The sequence below is a fragment of the Sphaeramia orbicularis genome, chromosome 3 (assembly GCF_902148855.1).
Source record: "Sphaeramia orbicularis chromosome 3, fSphaOr1.1, whole genome shotgun sequence".
In the NCBI taxonomy this organism is placed as follows: domain Eukaryota; kingdom Metazoa; phylum Chordata; class Actinopteri; order Kurtiformes; family Apogonidae; genus Sphaeramia; species Sphaeramia orbicularis.
In genome coordinates this window covers 41,748,085-41,764,275 of record NC_043959.1, presented here as the reverse complement: position 1 = coordinate 41,764,275, position 16,191 = coordinate 41,748,085, and the positions used below count along the sequence as shown (strand labels likewise).

At 37.8% G+C, this 16,191-nt stretch overlaps 1 protein-coding gene across 1 annotated transcript in view; it reads left to right on the top strand.

The window, feature by feature from the left end:
- Positions 1-15,082, top strand: part of greb1 (growth regulating estrogen receptor binding 1) — a 28,770-nt gene extending 13,688 nt beyond the window's left edge. The window contains exons 18-34 of the mRNA XM_030126974.1: positions 480-831; positions 1,319-1,434; positions 2,412-2,631; positions 3,765-3,934; positions 4,013-4,351; positions 5,916-6,072; positions 6,160-6,262; positions 7,255-7,410; positions 8,178-8,314; positions 8,409-8,570; positions 10,057-10,261; positions 10,560-10,722; positions 11,339-11,457; positions 11,560-11,792; positions 12,682-12,882; positions 13,249-13,387; positions 14,340-15,082. Of these exons, the coding sequence (XP_029982834.1) occupies positions 480-831; positions 1,319-1,434; positions 2,412-2,631; positions 3,765-3,934; positions 4,013-4,351; positions 5,916-6,072; positions 6,160-6,262; positions 7,255-7,410; positions 8,178-8,314; positions 8,409-8,570; positions 10,057-10,261; positions 10,560-10,722; positions 11,339-11,457; positions 11,560-11,792; positions 12,682-12,882; positions 13,249-13,387; positions 14,340-14,503 (3,136 nt within the window). The 3' untranslated portion in view covers positions 14,504-15,082. The remainder of the gene's footprint in view (positions 1-479; positions 832-1,318; positions 1,435-2,411; positions 2,632-3,764; positions 3,935-4,012; positions 4,352-5,915; positions 6,073-6,159; positions 6,263-7,254; positions 7,411-8,177; positions 8,315-8,408; positions 8,571-10,056; positions 10,262-10,559; positions 10,723-11,338; positions 11,458-11,559; positions 11,793-12,681; positions 12,883-13,248; positions 13,388-14,339) is intronic.
- The last annotated feature ends 1,109 nt before the right edge of the window (positions 15,083-16,191 follow it).

Sequence of the window (16,191 nt, the reverse complement as noted above, 5' to 3'; positions counted from 1 at the left end):
AACATGGCTTGAAATAGTCTTATATACCACTATAAATAAAGACACTGTTAAATTTGTTGATCCTAGTGGCTTTTCTAATCCAGACATGCAGGTTTTTCATAAATCAGCGGTCTCATTCCAGGTTTTGCGCATAATCAATTGTGTCCACTCATGTTACGTGCAGAACCTGCCCATTTAAACACAACTAAATTGCAAGTGATTTTTCCTTTTTACCCTGTGAAATGCAGATTTTTGTGTAAAAACAATATCCAAATAATATAAAAATATGTTTTATCTGAAAAATTGTTTCTTTTATCTCGGTAAATATTTATTTTTAAAATAGACCCAAAGTGCTTCCAGACTTGCTTCATAACGTTAGTCTACATCTGGTTTGAACTTTTAGTCCCTCTGTCCTGTTTTTAAGTACCAGTTTCATAGAAGCACCCAATTATTTCACTAAAACATACAGCTCTTACTATCCCTTTTCCTCCCTGTCCTAGGTTTCCTAAGTTACACAGTGCTGTGATCCGGACTACAGTTTTGGTCCAGCATTACTGCATAGCTCTAATGGCTGCTTCTGGTAAAATTAGCAGCTCCCATAATCTTCACAAACACACCTCTGTGGAAACCATGGAGATCGTCCAGTCGCTGCTCAGTGCTGCTCAGCAATGCCCAGCGCACCATGGCCACATGGTCCTGTTGAGGATCCCCTCTTTGGCTCTGGCGGCGTGGGCCCATCGTCGATTATCCACAGTGAGGAAGCAACTGGGTCTGGAGGAGAGTTTTGAGATCATACTGGGGAATCCATCTCACCCTCTTAATATTGGAAAGAGCTTTACTGATCAGATCAAGGTGGGAGAACAGGTTAAAGTATTCCAAAATACAGGAATAAGTTGTATTTACTAATGAATGAGCATGTATAGTAGTAGAAAGAAGTTTATGGACACACTTAAAATCTTAAATATTATTATAATGCTTGTAGAAAAATCTTTTTTCTGTCAAAAGGTGTGGCCACATCAGACACGAACAAATACAAGTGTTTTTTTGTTCATTGTTGACAGGAAAAAATAACAAAATTACATTGTTGACAGTTTCAACATGTCATGCTGTAGCTGTATTTCAAGCGGGATTATCTTACTCAAATATCCAGTTTTGACATTGACGGCATGGCATGTGTTTTTGTTCAGTGCCACACTACTTAAGAGGGATTCTTTTAATGCAATATATCATAAAGGCATGGAGTGTCCAGAAACCTTTTTCCACTGCTGCATGAAGAGAAACAGAAAACAACTGACTAAAAATAATTGTCTCTTTTTTTCATATTGCGTGTTTTTTATAGATATGGCTAAAGATCCAGGACGGTGACTGGGTTCCTCATACCTATCTGGAACTGGAGGCCCTTCCCTGCATCCTGATCTTGTCAGGAGCAGAGCCACTTGGAGAATCACTGCCCAGGTATGCACACTGAGAACTGCTTTACTCTAACAACTAAACACTATAGGAGCATAAACCCAATAATAGCAATGTCAACCACAGACATCACTTTACCCCACTTGAAACTGCTGGAGTTGAACTGATATTACCATGAGTCTAGGGTTAGGATATGATATGGGGTTGTATGTTGTTCTTTATTAGTATTACTTCTATACCAGTTATTATCTTTTCTGATTTAATGAAATGCTTGTCAGTTATTACCTTGGTCATGGTTTGATTACAATCACACCTACAGTTATCTCATATATGCTTAGGGGAGCTTAAAGCTGAAGCATGGGTACTTCCTTTTAAATGCCATGCAATATTAAAAATAAATTCATACTGCATTGTAAGTGCTGACTGGTTCACTTTTATTCTTAATTTTTGGGTCAGTATCCATCATACTCCATAATTTTTACTGGATAATTTCTTTTGTGTGATTAACCGGCATTGTTGAAAAAGCTAAGGTAAGAACAAATAAAAAAAAGTAGATGTATTTCCATTAGAGGGGCTAATCTTTGGAAAGGCCCGGAAGATTGATTAAAACAGTCTAAAACAATTAAAACATTTAAAAAGATGTCCAAATGAGCTATTATTCAAAAATATAGAGCTCATAATTGACTAAAGAAATTACTTGTTCAAAAGACTAGGATCAATATTGATAGTTGAGATACGGACATGATTTACCTGAATTAAAATTGTGTTGTATATTTAGCAATGATTACATTGAAAAAAAATTTTGTTTGTTTGTTTTCTTGTGGAAACATTGTGTTAATTGTAAATGGGGTTAGGCAACATAAGTCTTTACTTCAGCCTAAACTTGTTCGGTCGCATTGTATATGGAACAATAGATATGTTATTTTTGTTTGTTGTTTAAAGTAATTAACGACCAAATAAACTACAACTACTACTACTTCTACTAACCTGGACTCTGACCTGGAAATGCCTTTCACTCACAGGTCGCTGAAGTACTGTGACCTTCGGGTGATAAGCTGTTCCTATCTTCAGCGTACTACACTTGAACAAGAGCTGGGACTGGCCGCCTATCTGGTGAGGGCGGAGTCACGACTGCCGCACAACCCTGGACCTGGAAGTGACTCTTTAGAGAGTGATGCAGAAAAACTCAGCAGTACTGACAATGAGGAGGAGGAGGGACAAGAGAACGGTAAGAGGAAGACAGTGTGGGGAGAAATATGGGGAGATTCGCTTTATTTCACTCATTTTAGTTTATAATTTCCAGATTTCATTTTATCCAAACTACTTATACCTAGTTGAGTCTCATGCTCAACTGACTCTTATATACACCCAATGACAAAAAAGGAGCAGGAAGGAAAAAATAACTTTACCTACCTCTTTCTTATTAATAATAAAAATCAACACATTCTCATACACACATAACAGTTAATGTAATGTAAATATTTCATAGTAAGCTAACCCATATTTTTTTCTTTATACATTAGCTTGAATAAAATCTGATTTACATTTTAAATAATGGTCTAGAATTTTACTCCATCTAGTGAAGTACACCTGTGCTTTAATGCAGCTCATGTTTACCTCATCACTTCTCATCATTCCTCCTTAATATGAACAACTTTTGTAGAGTGCATTAACCAATATATAGAGAAATAAGTCAGCAGTAAAGAATATGAAGAGAAGTAGAAGTTAAAGTTGCCTTCACTTTGTCCAAAATAGCAATATCTTTACACACTTTTCTTCATTTGTTCTCTGTGAGGATTCAGATTCAGAAAACTTTATTTATCCCATACAGGCAATTCATCTGCAGCTTACCACAGACATTGATCAACATTCAAACTGCAATGTGACAAACATGTATCAGTATACAAATACAAGATAGGTCATTAGAAGGTAAATACAAATAGATAAATTAAATAATCAACAATAAAGTGTCCTAAAGTGTCATGAGATAACTTTTTGTGATCTGGCGCTATATAAATAAAATTTGATTGATTGAGTGATTTGATTGGTTTTCCCCTGTAAGTCGCTTTGGAAAAAAGTGTCTGCCAAATGCATAAACATAAACAATAAATAATCAATAAATACCAATGCAGGCTCAGTCGGTTGTCCATTATGATATTATACACTTCATATACACTTTCAATATGAATTTTAAATATAATATTTTTGTTTGTTAATACTTTTCCTATTTACCAAGAACCATAGATTTAGTTTTAGGTTTAATTACCCTATATCCAGTGATTTGACTCATAGTTGAATATTATTCATGTCAGTTTATGTCAAGTTTTGTCTCATTTCTCTTTCTTCTTGATGTTTTTTTTTTTTTTTTCCCAGAGGAATCCCCTCTTTCCTCCAGCCAGCCACTTCAATCATCCACAGACAATGGAGCCGCAGAAGCCCTCCCTGCACATAGCACCACCTCTGTGAATGTCCAGAAAGGGAGCGTGGACACCACTCAGCCTCCCTCACAACCCCAGACTCCACTTCAGCCCCATGTTTCATCCCAGTCCTTTCCTTATTCTCAGCCTCCTGTTTATCACCAAACACAACCTCAAGCACACAGTGTTCCCCAGGCCCAGCCAAGTTCACATCTGCAGCCACAGTGCCAAATCCAGCCATTATCTCAGACAGTTCCCCAACACCAGTCTGTCTCCCAGGTGCAAATACCGCACCCTCAGCCTCAGCCCCTACCTCATGCTCAGTCTCGTTGCCAGCACTCCAAATCGGCCTCGTCTGGCTCTTTGTCCCCACGAGCCTACTCTCCTCATCTGAGCTGCTCCTGGGCTCGGTGTGTGAGTCGTCCTCCTTCTGTTCTCCTTCCCCATGCTCTCTATGACATCATCACAGCCAGTGACAGCAGCGGGCTTCCAAGATGTACCTCATTTTTGCCACACATATCGGTCGCATGGGCAAGCAGCTTCAGGTAAAGGACAGACAAAATATTTGTAACAGTCTTGTTTCTTACACAGAACACCAGCGATCATTGGGGGGTGGGGAGTGAAGAGTGAGGGGTGGGGGTTGAGAGGGAATGGGGGTGAGGATATTGTTGGTTGCTTGGGTCCCTTATCTATAAGCACTCTTGCTTCCTTGGTGTTCCCTTTCATGTACATCTGATGTAAACTGCTCATGGATATATATTTTTATCTCTTTGTGCATGAATATCCGATCTTGAAAACATTATTGAACAATATGCAGCAACAATTATTTGACTCATTAGAGGCAATTTTGGTGGGAATGGTAATTTTTGCATTTCATTTCCACTGAAAAAATATCAGAACAAAAAAAGCACTCAAAGAGTGCAGACCTCCGTCAAGACAGATCTGTCATCGTCGTCGTCCCCCCGATCACCACCAAAATTTAATCATTTGTTCCTTGTGCCGGTATCAACATTTCCTGAAAATTTCCTGAAAATCCGTCCATAACTTTTTGAGTTATCTTTCTAACAAACAAACAAACACACAAAACAAAGTGATCACAATACCTCCTGGTGGAGGTAATAATGATCTGTGATATTTTTAGTGGTCTGTAAGGTAACAAGCATTTTTCCTTCCACCTGGAGATGAGGATTTACAGGCCAGAAGATCTCTCCAGCCTCAGTGATTCGACATTTCACTGATTTGGATTTCACTAATATTTCTATTGTCAGTGCCATGTCCTGGACTAGATCAGTCCTATGTGGCTCTGGCCTTAAACCACAAGCTAAACCCTGTAGAAGCAAAAATCCTAATGTAGCAACATCTGTATACGTTAGAGCTGCACAATTAATCAAATTGCAGTTGCAGCCTGTGCAACAATATAATCACAAAGGGATTTCAGTATGTGTGATGAAATCAGTGTGGTGTGGTGTGTGGTATGGTGTTTTGGATTCAGTGACACTGGACAGAGAGAGGTATTGTACAAAAAATGCAAACTGTAAGTTCCTACTTACAGTATGTAGAAGGTTTTTGTATTTTTTATGCTGATTTCAAGTTTTATATTGTAATTAGAAAATAATCACAGTATTGACAACAAAAATAGCAAAAGATTTTTTTTTTCAAAATGTGCTGTTCTAGTATTCATTGTTAAAATAAATATATTATCAGGGTTTATCAATCAAAATTCCTGTTATTTAGGTTGTCTGTTACTGAGTTGGGCTTTTTAAGTTGGATCATTGTAGAGTTTGAATGTATTGAGGCAAAAAGTAGTAACCTAGTAGTAACTTATACTTGGGTCTCATGTGCAGAAAATTTAGTTATAGTGAAATAAAATTAAAAAACTAAAAGGTTTCTAGTGCTTTAGATAAGTTCATTCTGTGTTCTTAGTAGAGCAATTTCTTATTTTGTCATACATTTATTAGAAACAACATTTTATAATCTCAACATAGAGATAAAATGGTTAACAAAATAAGTTACATCAACCTTTTATTCATTGTGTCCCAGAGAAAAAAATCATATAATGAAACTCTCGACAGGCAGAGTGTCATCCCAAACATGTGTTTTTATGTCCAGGCCGTTGCTGAGTAAGATGATGACATGCACAGAGCAGTCGCTGTATTATCGCCAGTGGACTGTCCCACGCTCCTATCACATGGACAGCAGCAATCGTACAGAAGGACGGAGTGATAACTTTCACCCTCGCCGGCTGCTTCTCAGTGGACCTCCACAAGTATTTATGTCATTTTTTTTCATCATTTCTTCTATTCAAACTCAATATTAGTGCAGATGCTTATATCTTTTACCTTTTCATAACCAGGTGGGTAAGACAGGAGCGTACCTTCACTTTCTGGGTATTTTGTCTCGGATGCTGATCCGGCTCATGGAGGTGGATATCTATGATGAAGAGGACATCAACTACAGTCAGTAGCCGCTGTTTCAGATACCTCATGTTACTTACAAATATGACCATTAGATGTTTATACTGTTACTAACTGGGTGCTTTTATGAAACCGGGTTCATTTTGGTATCTGGGACTTTTCCAGCTTTTTAGACCCAATAATAAAAGAGAAATTTAGATATATTTCCCCCGAGGATGTACCTAATGATGACCTCAGATAAATGCAAAAAAATTATACTCTTGCTCTGAGCCATCCCAAAATTAATGAATTTTTAATCAAATATTTGGGCCAAAAATAGGACCAAAATTTGGACATGAAACGCTACCTTGGTGTCAGTGCATTTGATCTGGAAAACATGGCTTGAAATGGTCTTGTATACCACTATAAATAAAGACACTATGTTAAATTGGTCGATCCTAGTGGTTTTTCTAATCCAGACATGTGGGTTTCTCATTCCAGGTCCCATCGTGTCCACTAGTGTTACATGCAGAACCTGCCCATTTAAACAGAAATAAATCGCAAGTGATTTTGCAACAGTGATCATTTTTGTGCAACACTCTGCCAACTTTGTGCAACACTCTGCCTTGCATAGTTAGTTCAATTCCCGAAATGTACCTGTGAGAGAATTTTTAAAAATAGTAGCGCGTGATTTTCGGATCCTTTTTACCATGTTACATGCAGATTTTTGTATAAAAAAATAATGTAAAATTATATAAAAACATGTTTTATCTGAAAAATAGTTTCTCTTTTATCTCAGTAAGTATTTATTTTTTAAAATAGACCCAAAGTGCTTCCAAACTTGCTTCATAATATTAGTCTACATCTGGTTTGAATTTTTAGCCCCCATGTCCTGTTTTTAGGGACCCCTTTCATAGAAGCACCCATCATCTTTCCTTCTAGTCTTTCATTGAACCCCCATCACTCCTCCATAACCCTCTTATATTATGACATGTTTCCGTAAACCGTATAGTTGTATAAATGTAATGAATCATGTGCACATTTTGCGTATTTAGGTGGCCAGTCTGAGGGGGTACAGTTCCACCCACCTAATGCCCACTGGCCCAACCCAGACACTATGAGGACCATGCCCTTTGACTACAACATCCACGACCCCAAATATGATGACATTAGCAATGTCTATTGTTCAGCCTATAAACCAAATATTGAGGGTAGGTATCACAAGAAATACACTGACACACAAGTATTCAGAATCTCATAAACTGTCCTGTTATCATGTTGAACATAACTTTATTTATCCAAAGAGGAGCAACAGGAGTAATAAGACATGATCACAACACACAGTCCATTAAAAGTAATGAATACCAAAGGGAAAACGATAAAGGGTTCAGTGTGTAAGACTGAATCAACTAAAAGGGATATGGAAAAGAATGGTTAGGATGTCAAGCTGTGACCAACTTTTGTCCAAATGAGTTTAGCAGTGCAATTGATGAGGCTATGAATGGGTGTTTGTGAGTATTTGGAGTAGGAGTCCAAAAGCAAAACCTGAAACTCTAGTCGTATAATGTGGGGGCTGTAAGACAGAATGGATTATTCTTTCTTTAATAACATTTGGTTAAACAATTTGGACAAACCTCTTAGCTCAGTAACTGTGGTATTGCTGCAGACCTTGATCACCTTTTCCAGTCCATATCTTGTTTGAGAATGACTAATTAATGCACCAATAGTCAAAGGAAAAAGTCAACTTTTATTTGAAGTTATATGGAGTTATTAGCCTTAAATTTATCTTCCTAAGACAAAAACAGACACTCCAGGCAATATATTGGCGTTACAAACAAGATTCCACTTATTGTCAGTTACCCAAATACTTGTATGAATCAACCATAGTTGTCTCTGTCAGACCTTCCTCCTGTAGTTACCTGTATATTTGGGCTGTTTACTTTCCCGTAAATGACCTCACTCCTGTTGTCTCTCCAAGGAAACCCTGTGCGCCAGGAGGATGTGTACCTACGACGACGAACATCAAGAATCAAACTGTCCAAATATGCAGCCTATGACACCTATCACCATTGTGAACAGTGTCACCAGTACTTGGGCTTCAACCCTAGATATCAGGTCAGCACACGCAACTGACACAACATAAAAGATCTTCACACTGCTTCAGAAATGTCACAGTCTGGGCTGTTTGTGTTCTTTATTCACAATTCAGATGTATGAGTCAACACTGCATGCCTTCACTTTTACTCATCTGCTGCTCGGGGAGGAGATCCAGCTCTATTTCATCATCCCAAAGTCTAAAGAGCACTACTTCAGTTTCAACAAACAAGGAGGACAGCTGGAGAGCATGAGGCTGCCTCTCACATCTGACTGGGTTGGTTTTAACTGACGCCTACACCTCTACTGTAATGCATCTGTGCATATTTTTTTAAGACATTTTACATTAACATATATCATACGTATTCAAATAAATGCACAGTAAATTAAAATCGGTATTAAATTATAAATGTCCTGCCAGTGCAATCAACAAGCAAATGAGAAATAATCAAGACAAGATATTAACCCATAAAGACCCAGGGCTACTTTTGTGGCAGTTCCCAAATGTTGTTTTTGCTCTATTTAACCTTTTGTTAAGTAATTTACAACCATTTATTGTGATGTTATTCTTTGCATTTTGCATTTTTTCAGTGAAAATCATATATTTTCCTAAATTAAAATTTTCTGATGATGTTGATGTTCATTAAAGCTCAGAGTAAACTGAAAGTTTATTGGATGAGATCAGACAAAATCCGACCTCTTCAACAAAATTTATCATTAACTAAACATAAACCAAGTGTCTCCATCCACTGTCATTTGTTAAACTCCATGGGTTTTACTGGTGAATCAATATTGTAGAAGATGACAGTTTTTCCATGTTCACTACGGAGCCTCTGAACGTCCAAATGGGTCATATCTGATGACCATGAAAAGATGACAAACTGTATTTTACACCATATATTTACATGTATTGATAGGATTAGTGGATCAACAGGTATTAAATATTTTACATCAGTAGATGGTTTTGGTCGTCGATAGTTGTTTGAGTCTTTATGGGTTAAACACAAACAATAAATACATTTTCCCCTTTTTCCTCTTGGAATGAGTGCTTTTCTTAATATTTTCTTTTTATCATGTTTATCATGTTTATTTTTGTTATGTTTACATGCAGCAAACATTCTGCATCACCGTTACATTAAAATGGTTTTGGCAGTTTCACCACATTGCAATACAAGTGTATCTCCACTAGATGGTGCCACAGATAAGAGCCTGAAAATGTCTGTGTGGGAAAACTCAATTTTGGAATCTAGTGGTTCTTTATTGTTATGGAAGACATGTATAGTTGAAAATTTGGGACTCATTTCATTAATTTTCAGTTGTTTTATTCCAGGTTTCACTCAACGCATGTCAGATGTTTATAATTGTTTGTGCTGCTCTTGTTATGGGGTCAGGGGTCACAATAAATTGTCACTTTGTATGCAGGTCATTTGTGTTGTAAATGCTTACTTGCTCAAAAGAAATGAACGAATGAATGAATGAATGAATGAATGAATGACTTTGTTAAAGCAAAACTTTAAAGGTGAAGGTTAATGTTAAAGTTAAACTCACTTTAACCATTTAGTTCAGTTTTTGTGTTTTTTTAAGGGTGTGCACATATTCTCTATATTTTCTTGTTAGAAAGGAGAATAAGAAATACATATGTATGCTCATTTCAGCCCTTCAAAAACAAGGTATAGTACACACTACTGTACATTGGTGTATCATGATATCTAATGGAATAAATCTCAAGGTGTGACGTTATTCATTTTCTTCATCTTTCTCAGAGCCCAGACGGCATCAAGAGTCCAATCTTCACTCCGACTACAGGTCGTCATGAGCATGGTTTGTTCAACCTCTTCCATGCAATGGATGGAGCTTCACATCTACATATCTTGGTGGTCAAAGAGTATGAAATGGCCGTGTATAAGAAGTACTGGCCCAACCATATCATGCTGGTGCTGCCTACTGTCTTCAACGGAGCTGGAATCGGTAGGTTTATGTTATTACTGTACTCTCTAGGCCAGGGGTCACCAACCCTGCTGCTCGAGATCTACTGTCCTGCATGTTTTAGATGTTTGCCTCTTCCAGCACACCTGATGGTCATTATCAGGCTTCTGCAGAGCTTGAAGATAGGCTTATCTTTTGAATCAGGTGTGTAGGAAGAGGGATACGTCTAAAACATACAGGATAGTAGATTTCGGGGAGCAGGGTTGGTGACCCCTGCTCTAGGCTAAGACATATTGAAGTGCTTTGTGGTTTTTACGAACACTTTGATGGGATTTTTCAGGAGCTGCTCACTTCCTGATTAAGGAGCTTTCATATCACAACTTGGAGCTGGAGCGCAGTCGCCGTTCAGAAGGAGGGAGCCCTGCAGTTGACGTCTGGCCCTTCATCATCCTGGCTGATGATTCATGTGTAATGTGGAACTCAGTGGACCTTAATGCACGCAGGTATGTAATGACACACTGTTTATATGAATAAATATAAAGGGCAAAGTGTAAATACTGAAATTACACTACGTAACTTTAAAAATGCACATTCAAAAATGTGCTAAAATTGTCATGACATGTACTCAGATGCTCCAAACAGCTTCTCAGATACACTATATACTGTTGTTCTGCCGGACTGATGCTGCTTTTTGTCAACCACAGACTAATTTATGAAAGTTGTACTCACAAGTGTACAAACTGGGTAGGTGAGTGAAATACTGGGATGGGCTATATTGTTAACCAAAACTGTGTAGGCTTTGTACACATGTGACCCTACGTATAAAAACCCTGAAGTAAAAATGGGGAAAATGCCACGCTTGTGTGCAGAGTGGTAAGAATGGATGGTACTGTCAAATTTGTACAGTCTGATTGAATAAACCGTGTCCTTGATTCGAAGTGTTGTGTGTTTGTCTCCCAGAATGTGTGCAATAAGAACAATAACTGTAATTGGAATAATAGTCCATAAATTAAAAGTAAAACATTCATGAATAACATTGTGTGTCTTTTAAAGTTACTTAGTGTAGTATTAAAGTAGTAAAAATCCGATTTTAACAGTTTTACTGTCTTTCGTTGTTAGCACTCCAGCAGAACACAGTGTGTCGCTGAAGCAGGTGTTACAGCACATGGAGGCCTATCCAGATTTGGCCCACTATGGACTCTGTGGGATCAGGAAGTGGAGTAGCCGTGGATTCCCAGGTCAGGACTCACGCTGTCTTTTAAAGTCATGACTTTGTTCTGGTGCAACAGTAAACTGAACTAAACTCTGTATCTTTATGTCTATACTGTGGTTTCCTGCAGGTAATGGACAGAGGGAGCCTTTTTCCCGAGGGCACCTTCACGACTTTCTCCTCCTTAATGTCGACCGGAGCCACAATGTCCAGTACGACCAGAACCGCTTCACCTGTCATGACGTGGACTTCACCCTGAGACTTCACAGTGCCGGGCTGCTTGTCTGTCGATTTAACAGCTTCAGCGTCATGAAGAAGCAGATCGCCATAGGAGGGTACAGGACATTTATCATCAAGACTAAGGTAGATGATGACTTGATAGTATTCACGCATCATTTAACAGAATCATCTCAAATATATCTGATACCGACGGTTGATATTGTTGTAATTAGATAGAAGCATAATGCATCATAAATACTCCTGTAAACAATTTAATATTAAACAGGGCCATTATTCCTACACAGGTCAGTATAATCATCAACACGACAATGATTCCTGTTACAGGGTTTATGCGGGTCATTAAAAAGCATTAAAATTCCTTAAATAGATTTTGAGAAAATTAAGGCTATAAATTGCATTAAAAAAGCATTACATTTGATATCCAGAGGCATTAAAAAATTAAATACACTTGATGTGGAAAAAAGCATTGTTCACAATTTATTTTGATTTTATAAACATTTAATGATTTTGATCAGAAGTGTAGTGTGATGATTGACAGGCGGAACCCTTTAATTGTCTATTGTTTATAGTCGATACACGAAATCGGATGCTTGGAATGCAACGTGTTGTGAACATGCTCATGTTGTGGCGAAAGAGCAGAGGAAATATTAGGAAATGTCAGAAAAATGAGAAAATACAAGTTTCAGCAGAAACTTCAGGAGAAGGAACTATTCAGAACCTGGTTAAAGCCTGTCGATGGTAAACCATCATGTGTATATATAAAACTATATATAAAACTGTATCTGCAGTTGGACATGGGCTTTAAATTAGTTTTAAATGGCATTATAAAGGGCATTAAAAAGCATTAAATTAAATTTGCTGATACCTGCAGACACCCTGTTAATATATTGACAAAATAATGGCACTGTGTTAGCTGATATATTTAGACTAATACTTTGATGTTGTATATTAATAGTGTCATTAATGATAAGACTTCAAAACTAATGTAACTGTGATATTTTAATTTCTCCAGATGACAGATGTTCCTACCTCAGTGGGGCCTTCACAGTATGTCTGTGCCCCAGACAGCAAGCACCTCTTTTTGGCTACACCGGCTCAGCTGCTCCTGGAAAAATACCTCCAACACACCAGCCAGAAACTGTTTCCACTTAGCACCAGGAACTACACACACCCGGTGCTCTCTGTGGACTGTTATCATAACCTCGGACCTGAGGTATATAACAAAAATTCACATACAATACTCACTAGGGCAAGCATTAACTGAGACAGAAACCTTGATATGTTAATAGTTGCACACAGAAAATGACATGACAGCTTCTCTATTGGTTGTTTATTAACCAAACTAGAGTATAGATTCATACCTGCAAGCGTGTTTCCAGTCATCTCAACAGCTTACACTTTGCTTTTGTTATTACACATATTGTGCAATCATTAAACTATTTATTTATTTATTTATTTATTTTCATTTTAGCTTCAGGTCTGTGCAGTCTAGTGAGTTTTTGCTGTATATTGTGACATGATTACTAATATGTTCCATAACCTTTGTGTACATCACCCTTATTTTGCCTTGGTCTTGCAGGTGATGGTATGTTTTGTGAGTTCCAGACCTCACTCTGTCAACATCAGCACCACAGGGCTGACATTCAGCGGCCTTCTCCTCTGTTTTGCCGACTCTTTTGTGACTCCTGGGTTCCTCAAGAAGTTCACCTTCCTCAAAGGTAGATTAAAGGTCATTCTAAATGCCTAAAAGTGCCACTTTTCATGTAGTAATATTAGAATGCAACTATGATGCCTGTAATTGCTGCTACTGTTAGCAGTGTGAATGCAGTTAACCAGCAGCTGTTCTGTATTGGAAGGCTGCATAGGCAACGTACTGAATTGTTTCCAAGCCTAAGGAGATAATGATAATTGCACAGACATCAGTCAACTTCAATAGGAACAAGTAGGACAGATATTTGGACCATGTGGTATATATCTGGAGAAACCACTCCTTGGCTTTGTATCGTTCATGTTCATTTCAATGCAGTCCTTAAAGGAGTGATATTTTGCTTTTTTTTAATGGAATTTTGTATTTTAAAACATTTCCCTGTGGTCTACATAAACTGTAAATGCTATGCTTGAGTCTGAATTCTTCATTAATTAAACTCCACAGGTCCGCCTTCAGCCCTATTTCTGAGTAATGACACCAGAATGATCGTTTTGAGCGCTGGCCCTTTAAATGCAAATGAGCCATTTCACGCCCCACCCCCTCCAGGTTGTTGGCTGTGCTGCTCTGTCTCATTCAACCAACAACTGAACATTTTAGGTAATCGACTCGAAGTTTGGACATATTTTCAGTTTTTACCACAACCGCTGCTGCTGACAAACAATTATGTCGTACTTGGAGAAATGTTCGTCTGAAGTCTTGACCTTATATGTGCAGATGTTGTGATGTAACTAGTTATAGACATAACAAATTAACCAGGAATTAAAACAGGTTGTAGAAATCCACTCGATTTTTGCCAAAATGAATATAAAGATAGCTTTGCAGTGCGTGGAGGGTTCAAATTCAAACTTTTTGAACTATTAGGGCCCCTAAATACACAAATAAATGAACCAAAGACTAATAAAAGTGGGTTTAACAAAATATGACGCCTTTAAAGTTTGTCCCTGCTCTGTGTGTCCCTATAGGTGCGACTTTGTGTGTCATCAGTGCAGATCGTAGTTCCCTGAGGCAAACGGTGAGCAGGCTGGAGCTGGAGGAGGAGTGGAGGTTCAGGCTTAGTGATGAATTTCAGACTGCCAACGCCAAAGAGGATCGACCACTTTACTTCCTGACTGGAAAACACATATAACCGGAGCATGAGTATACAGGGCCGACAAACACTCAGAAAATCATCTAAATCTGTCTGTCTAATCTGACAGTGCAACATACTAAATAGACCAGGGCACTAGTGTCGGTAATTCATTTATCAGACAGGGGTAGTTGTTTGTTTACCTGCAATATTTCTATTTGGAAGACAGTATGAACCTTTACCAGACTAGACTAGGACACTACGCATATTGGCAACATGTGTGAGACCTACTTGGAAGCTTGTGTAGGAAGAATGACACCATGTCATTACCCATCACTGCACACACACAATCAAATTTGTGGGTTTCTGTTGTGGTAAGTGATACATTCACTGTCAGTGTTACGATTATATTATAGTTTGTCATGGTCAAGGAAGTATTAAGAAATGGCTTTAGTAAAATATACATTTGACGTGGCCTTTGCTTATTCCTGGTTATTCTGAGCTGTAGTCAAATAGATTTTCCAGGCAAACATCACATTAAAATTGTGTCAGTGTTATGATACTGTTTACATTTTCTCTGGTTTGTGAATCACTTCATATCACTTTATTGCTGACTGTATGATAGCCTTTTGTTCTGCTTTACACCAGGGGTAGCCGACCCTGGTCCTGGAGAGCCACTATCCTGCATGTTTTAGATGTGTCTCTCTTCCAACACACCTGATTCAAATGATAAGCCTATCATAAAGGTCTGCAGAAGCCTGATAACGACCATCAGGTGTGCTGGAAGAGGGAAACATCTAAAACATGCAGGATAGTGGCTCTCCAGGACCAGGGTTGGCCACCCCTGCTTTACACTAACATGGAAAAAACCTGTTCAGAAATCAGTCCCTCCAAGAAGCTGACATGAAATACTGCATGTAAATTCAGAATTCATTGTTATTGAGGATGAATGGATGTTGAAATTTAAATCAATTGTTGCAACATCTCACCTTTCTAGAGGGACCGAATACATACCTGTTTTAGAGAGTGAGATAATTTTAGATTAGATTTTGTCACAGGTATATACAGTATTTTACGGTACTATATATTCAGTAAATGCGAAAAATTTAACCATTAATGAAAATCAATTTTACCTTTTAAAAAAGGTAGACTTATTCATTTTAGCTAGTGTTTTGATATTTCATGGTGTGAGTTTGCAAGTATAGCAGTTTTGTTACCTTTTGTAATGTTTCAATGTTATTTAAACTTGCAGGAACACAAACTGTAAAAGGTTTTTTAAGGGTAGACACAATCACTTGTGTGCAATTGTAGCCAAGTTTGGCAACATTTTTAAGTGATTTTTGTTGATTCATGTTTTTACTATGCTTGGGACATATTTTGTTAGATTTGCATTATGTGCATGAAGTACTTATGTACTGTTGGTACAAGAAATAGAATTCTAGAACAGTTTCTCTTTTGAAGTATAGAACTTTTTTAGTAAATACAGTTTTCAAAAACAACTCTTTCCTGCTTATCTGGATCACAACACACTAGTAAATCTAGAAAGTGGTGGATAAGTGGTGAAAAAGAATAATCATAAATTTCTTGTCAGGAGTTGATCGCAGAAGTAGCGAAAGAATGAGCTATCATGCTTCCTTCTCGTTTCTGTATTGACTTGCACATGCAGATTGAACATGACAATTAACTTTAGTCTTTGTTTTAATGTGTGGTCCTTCATATACTGTATGAGGATTTTGTTTGTGCCTGTA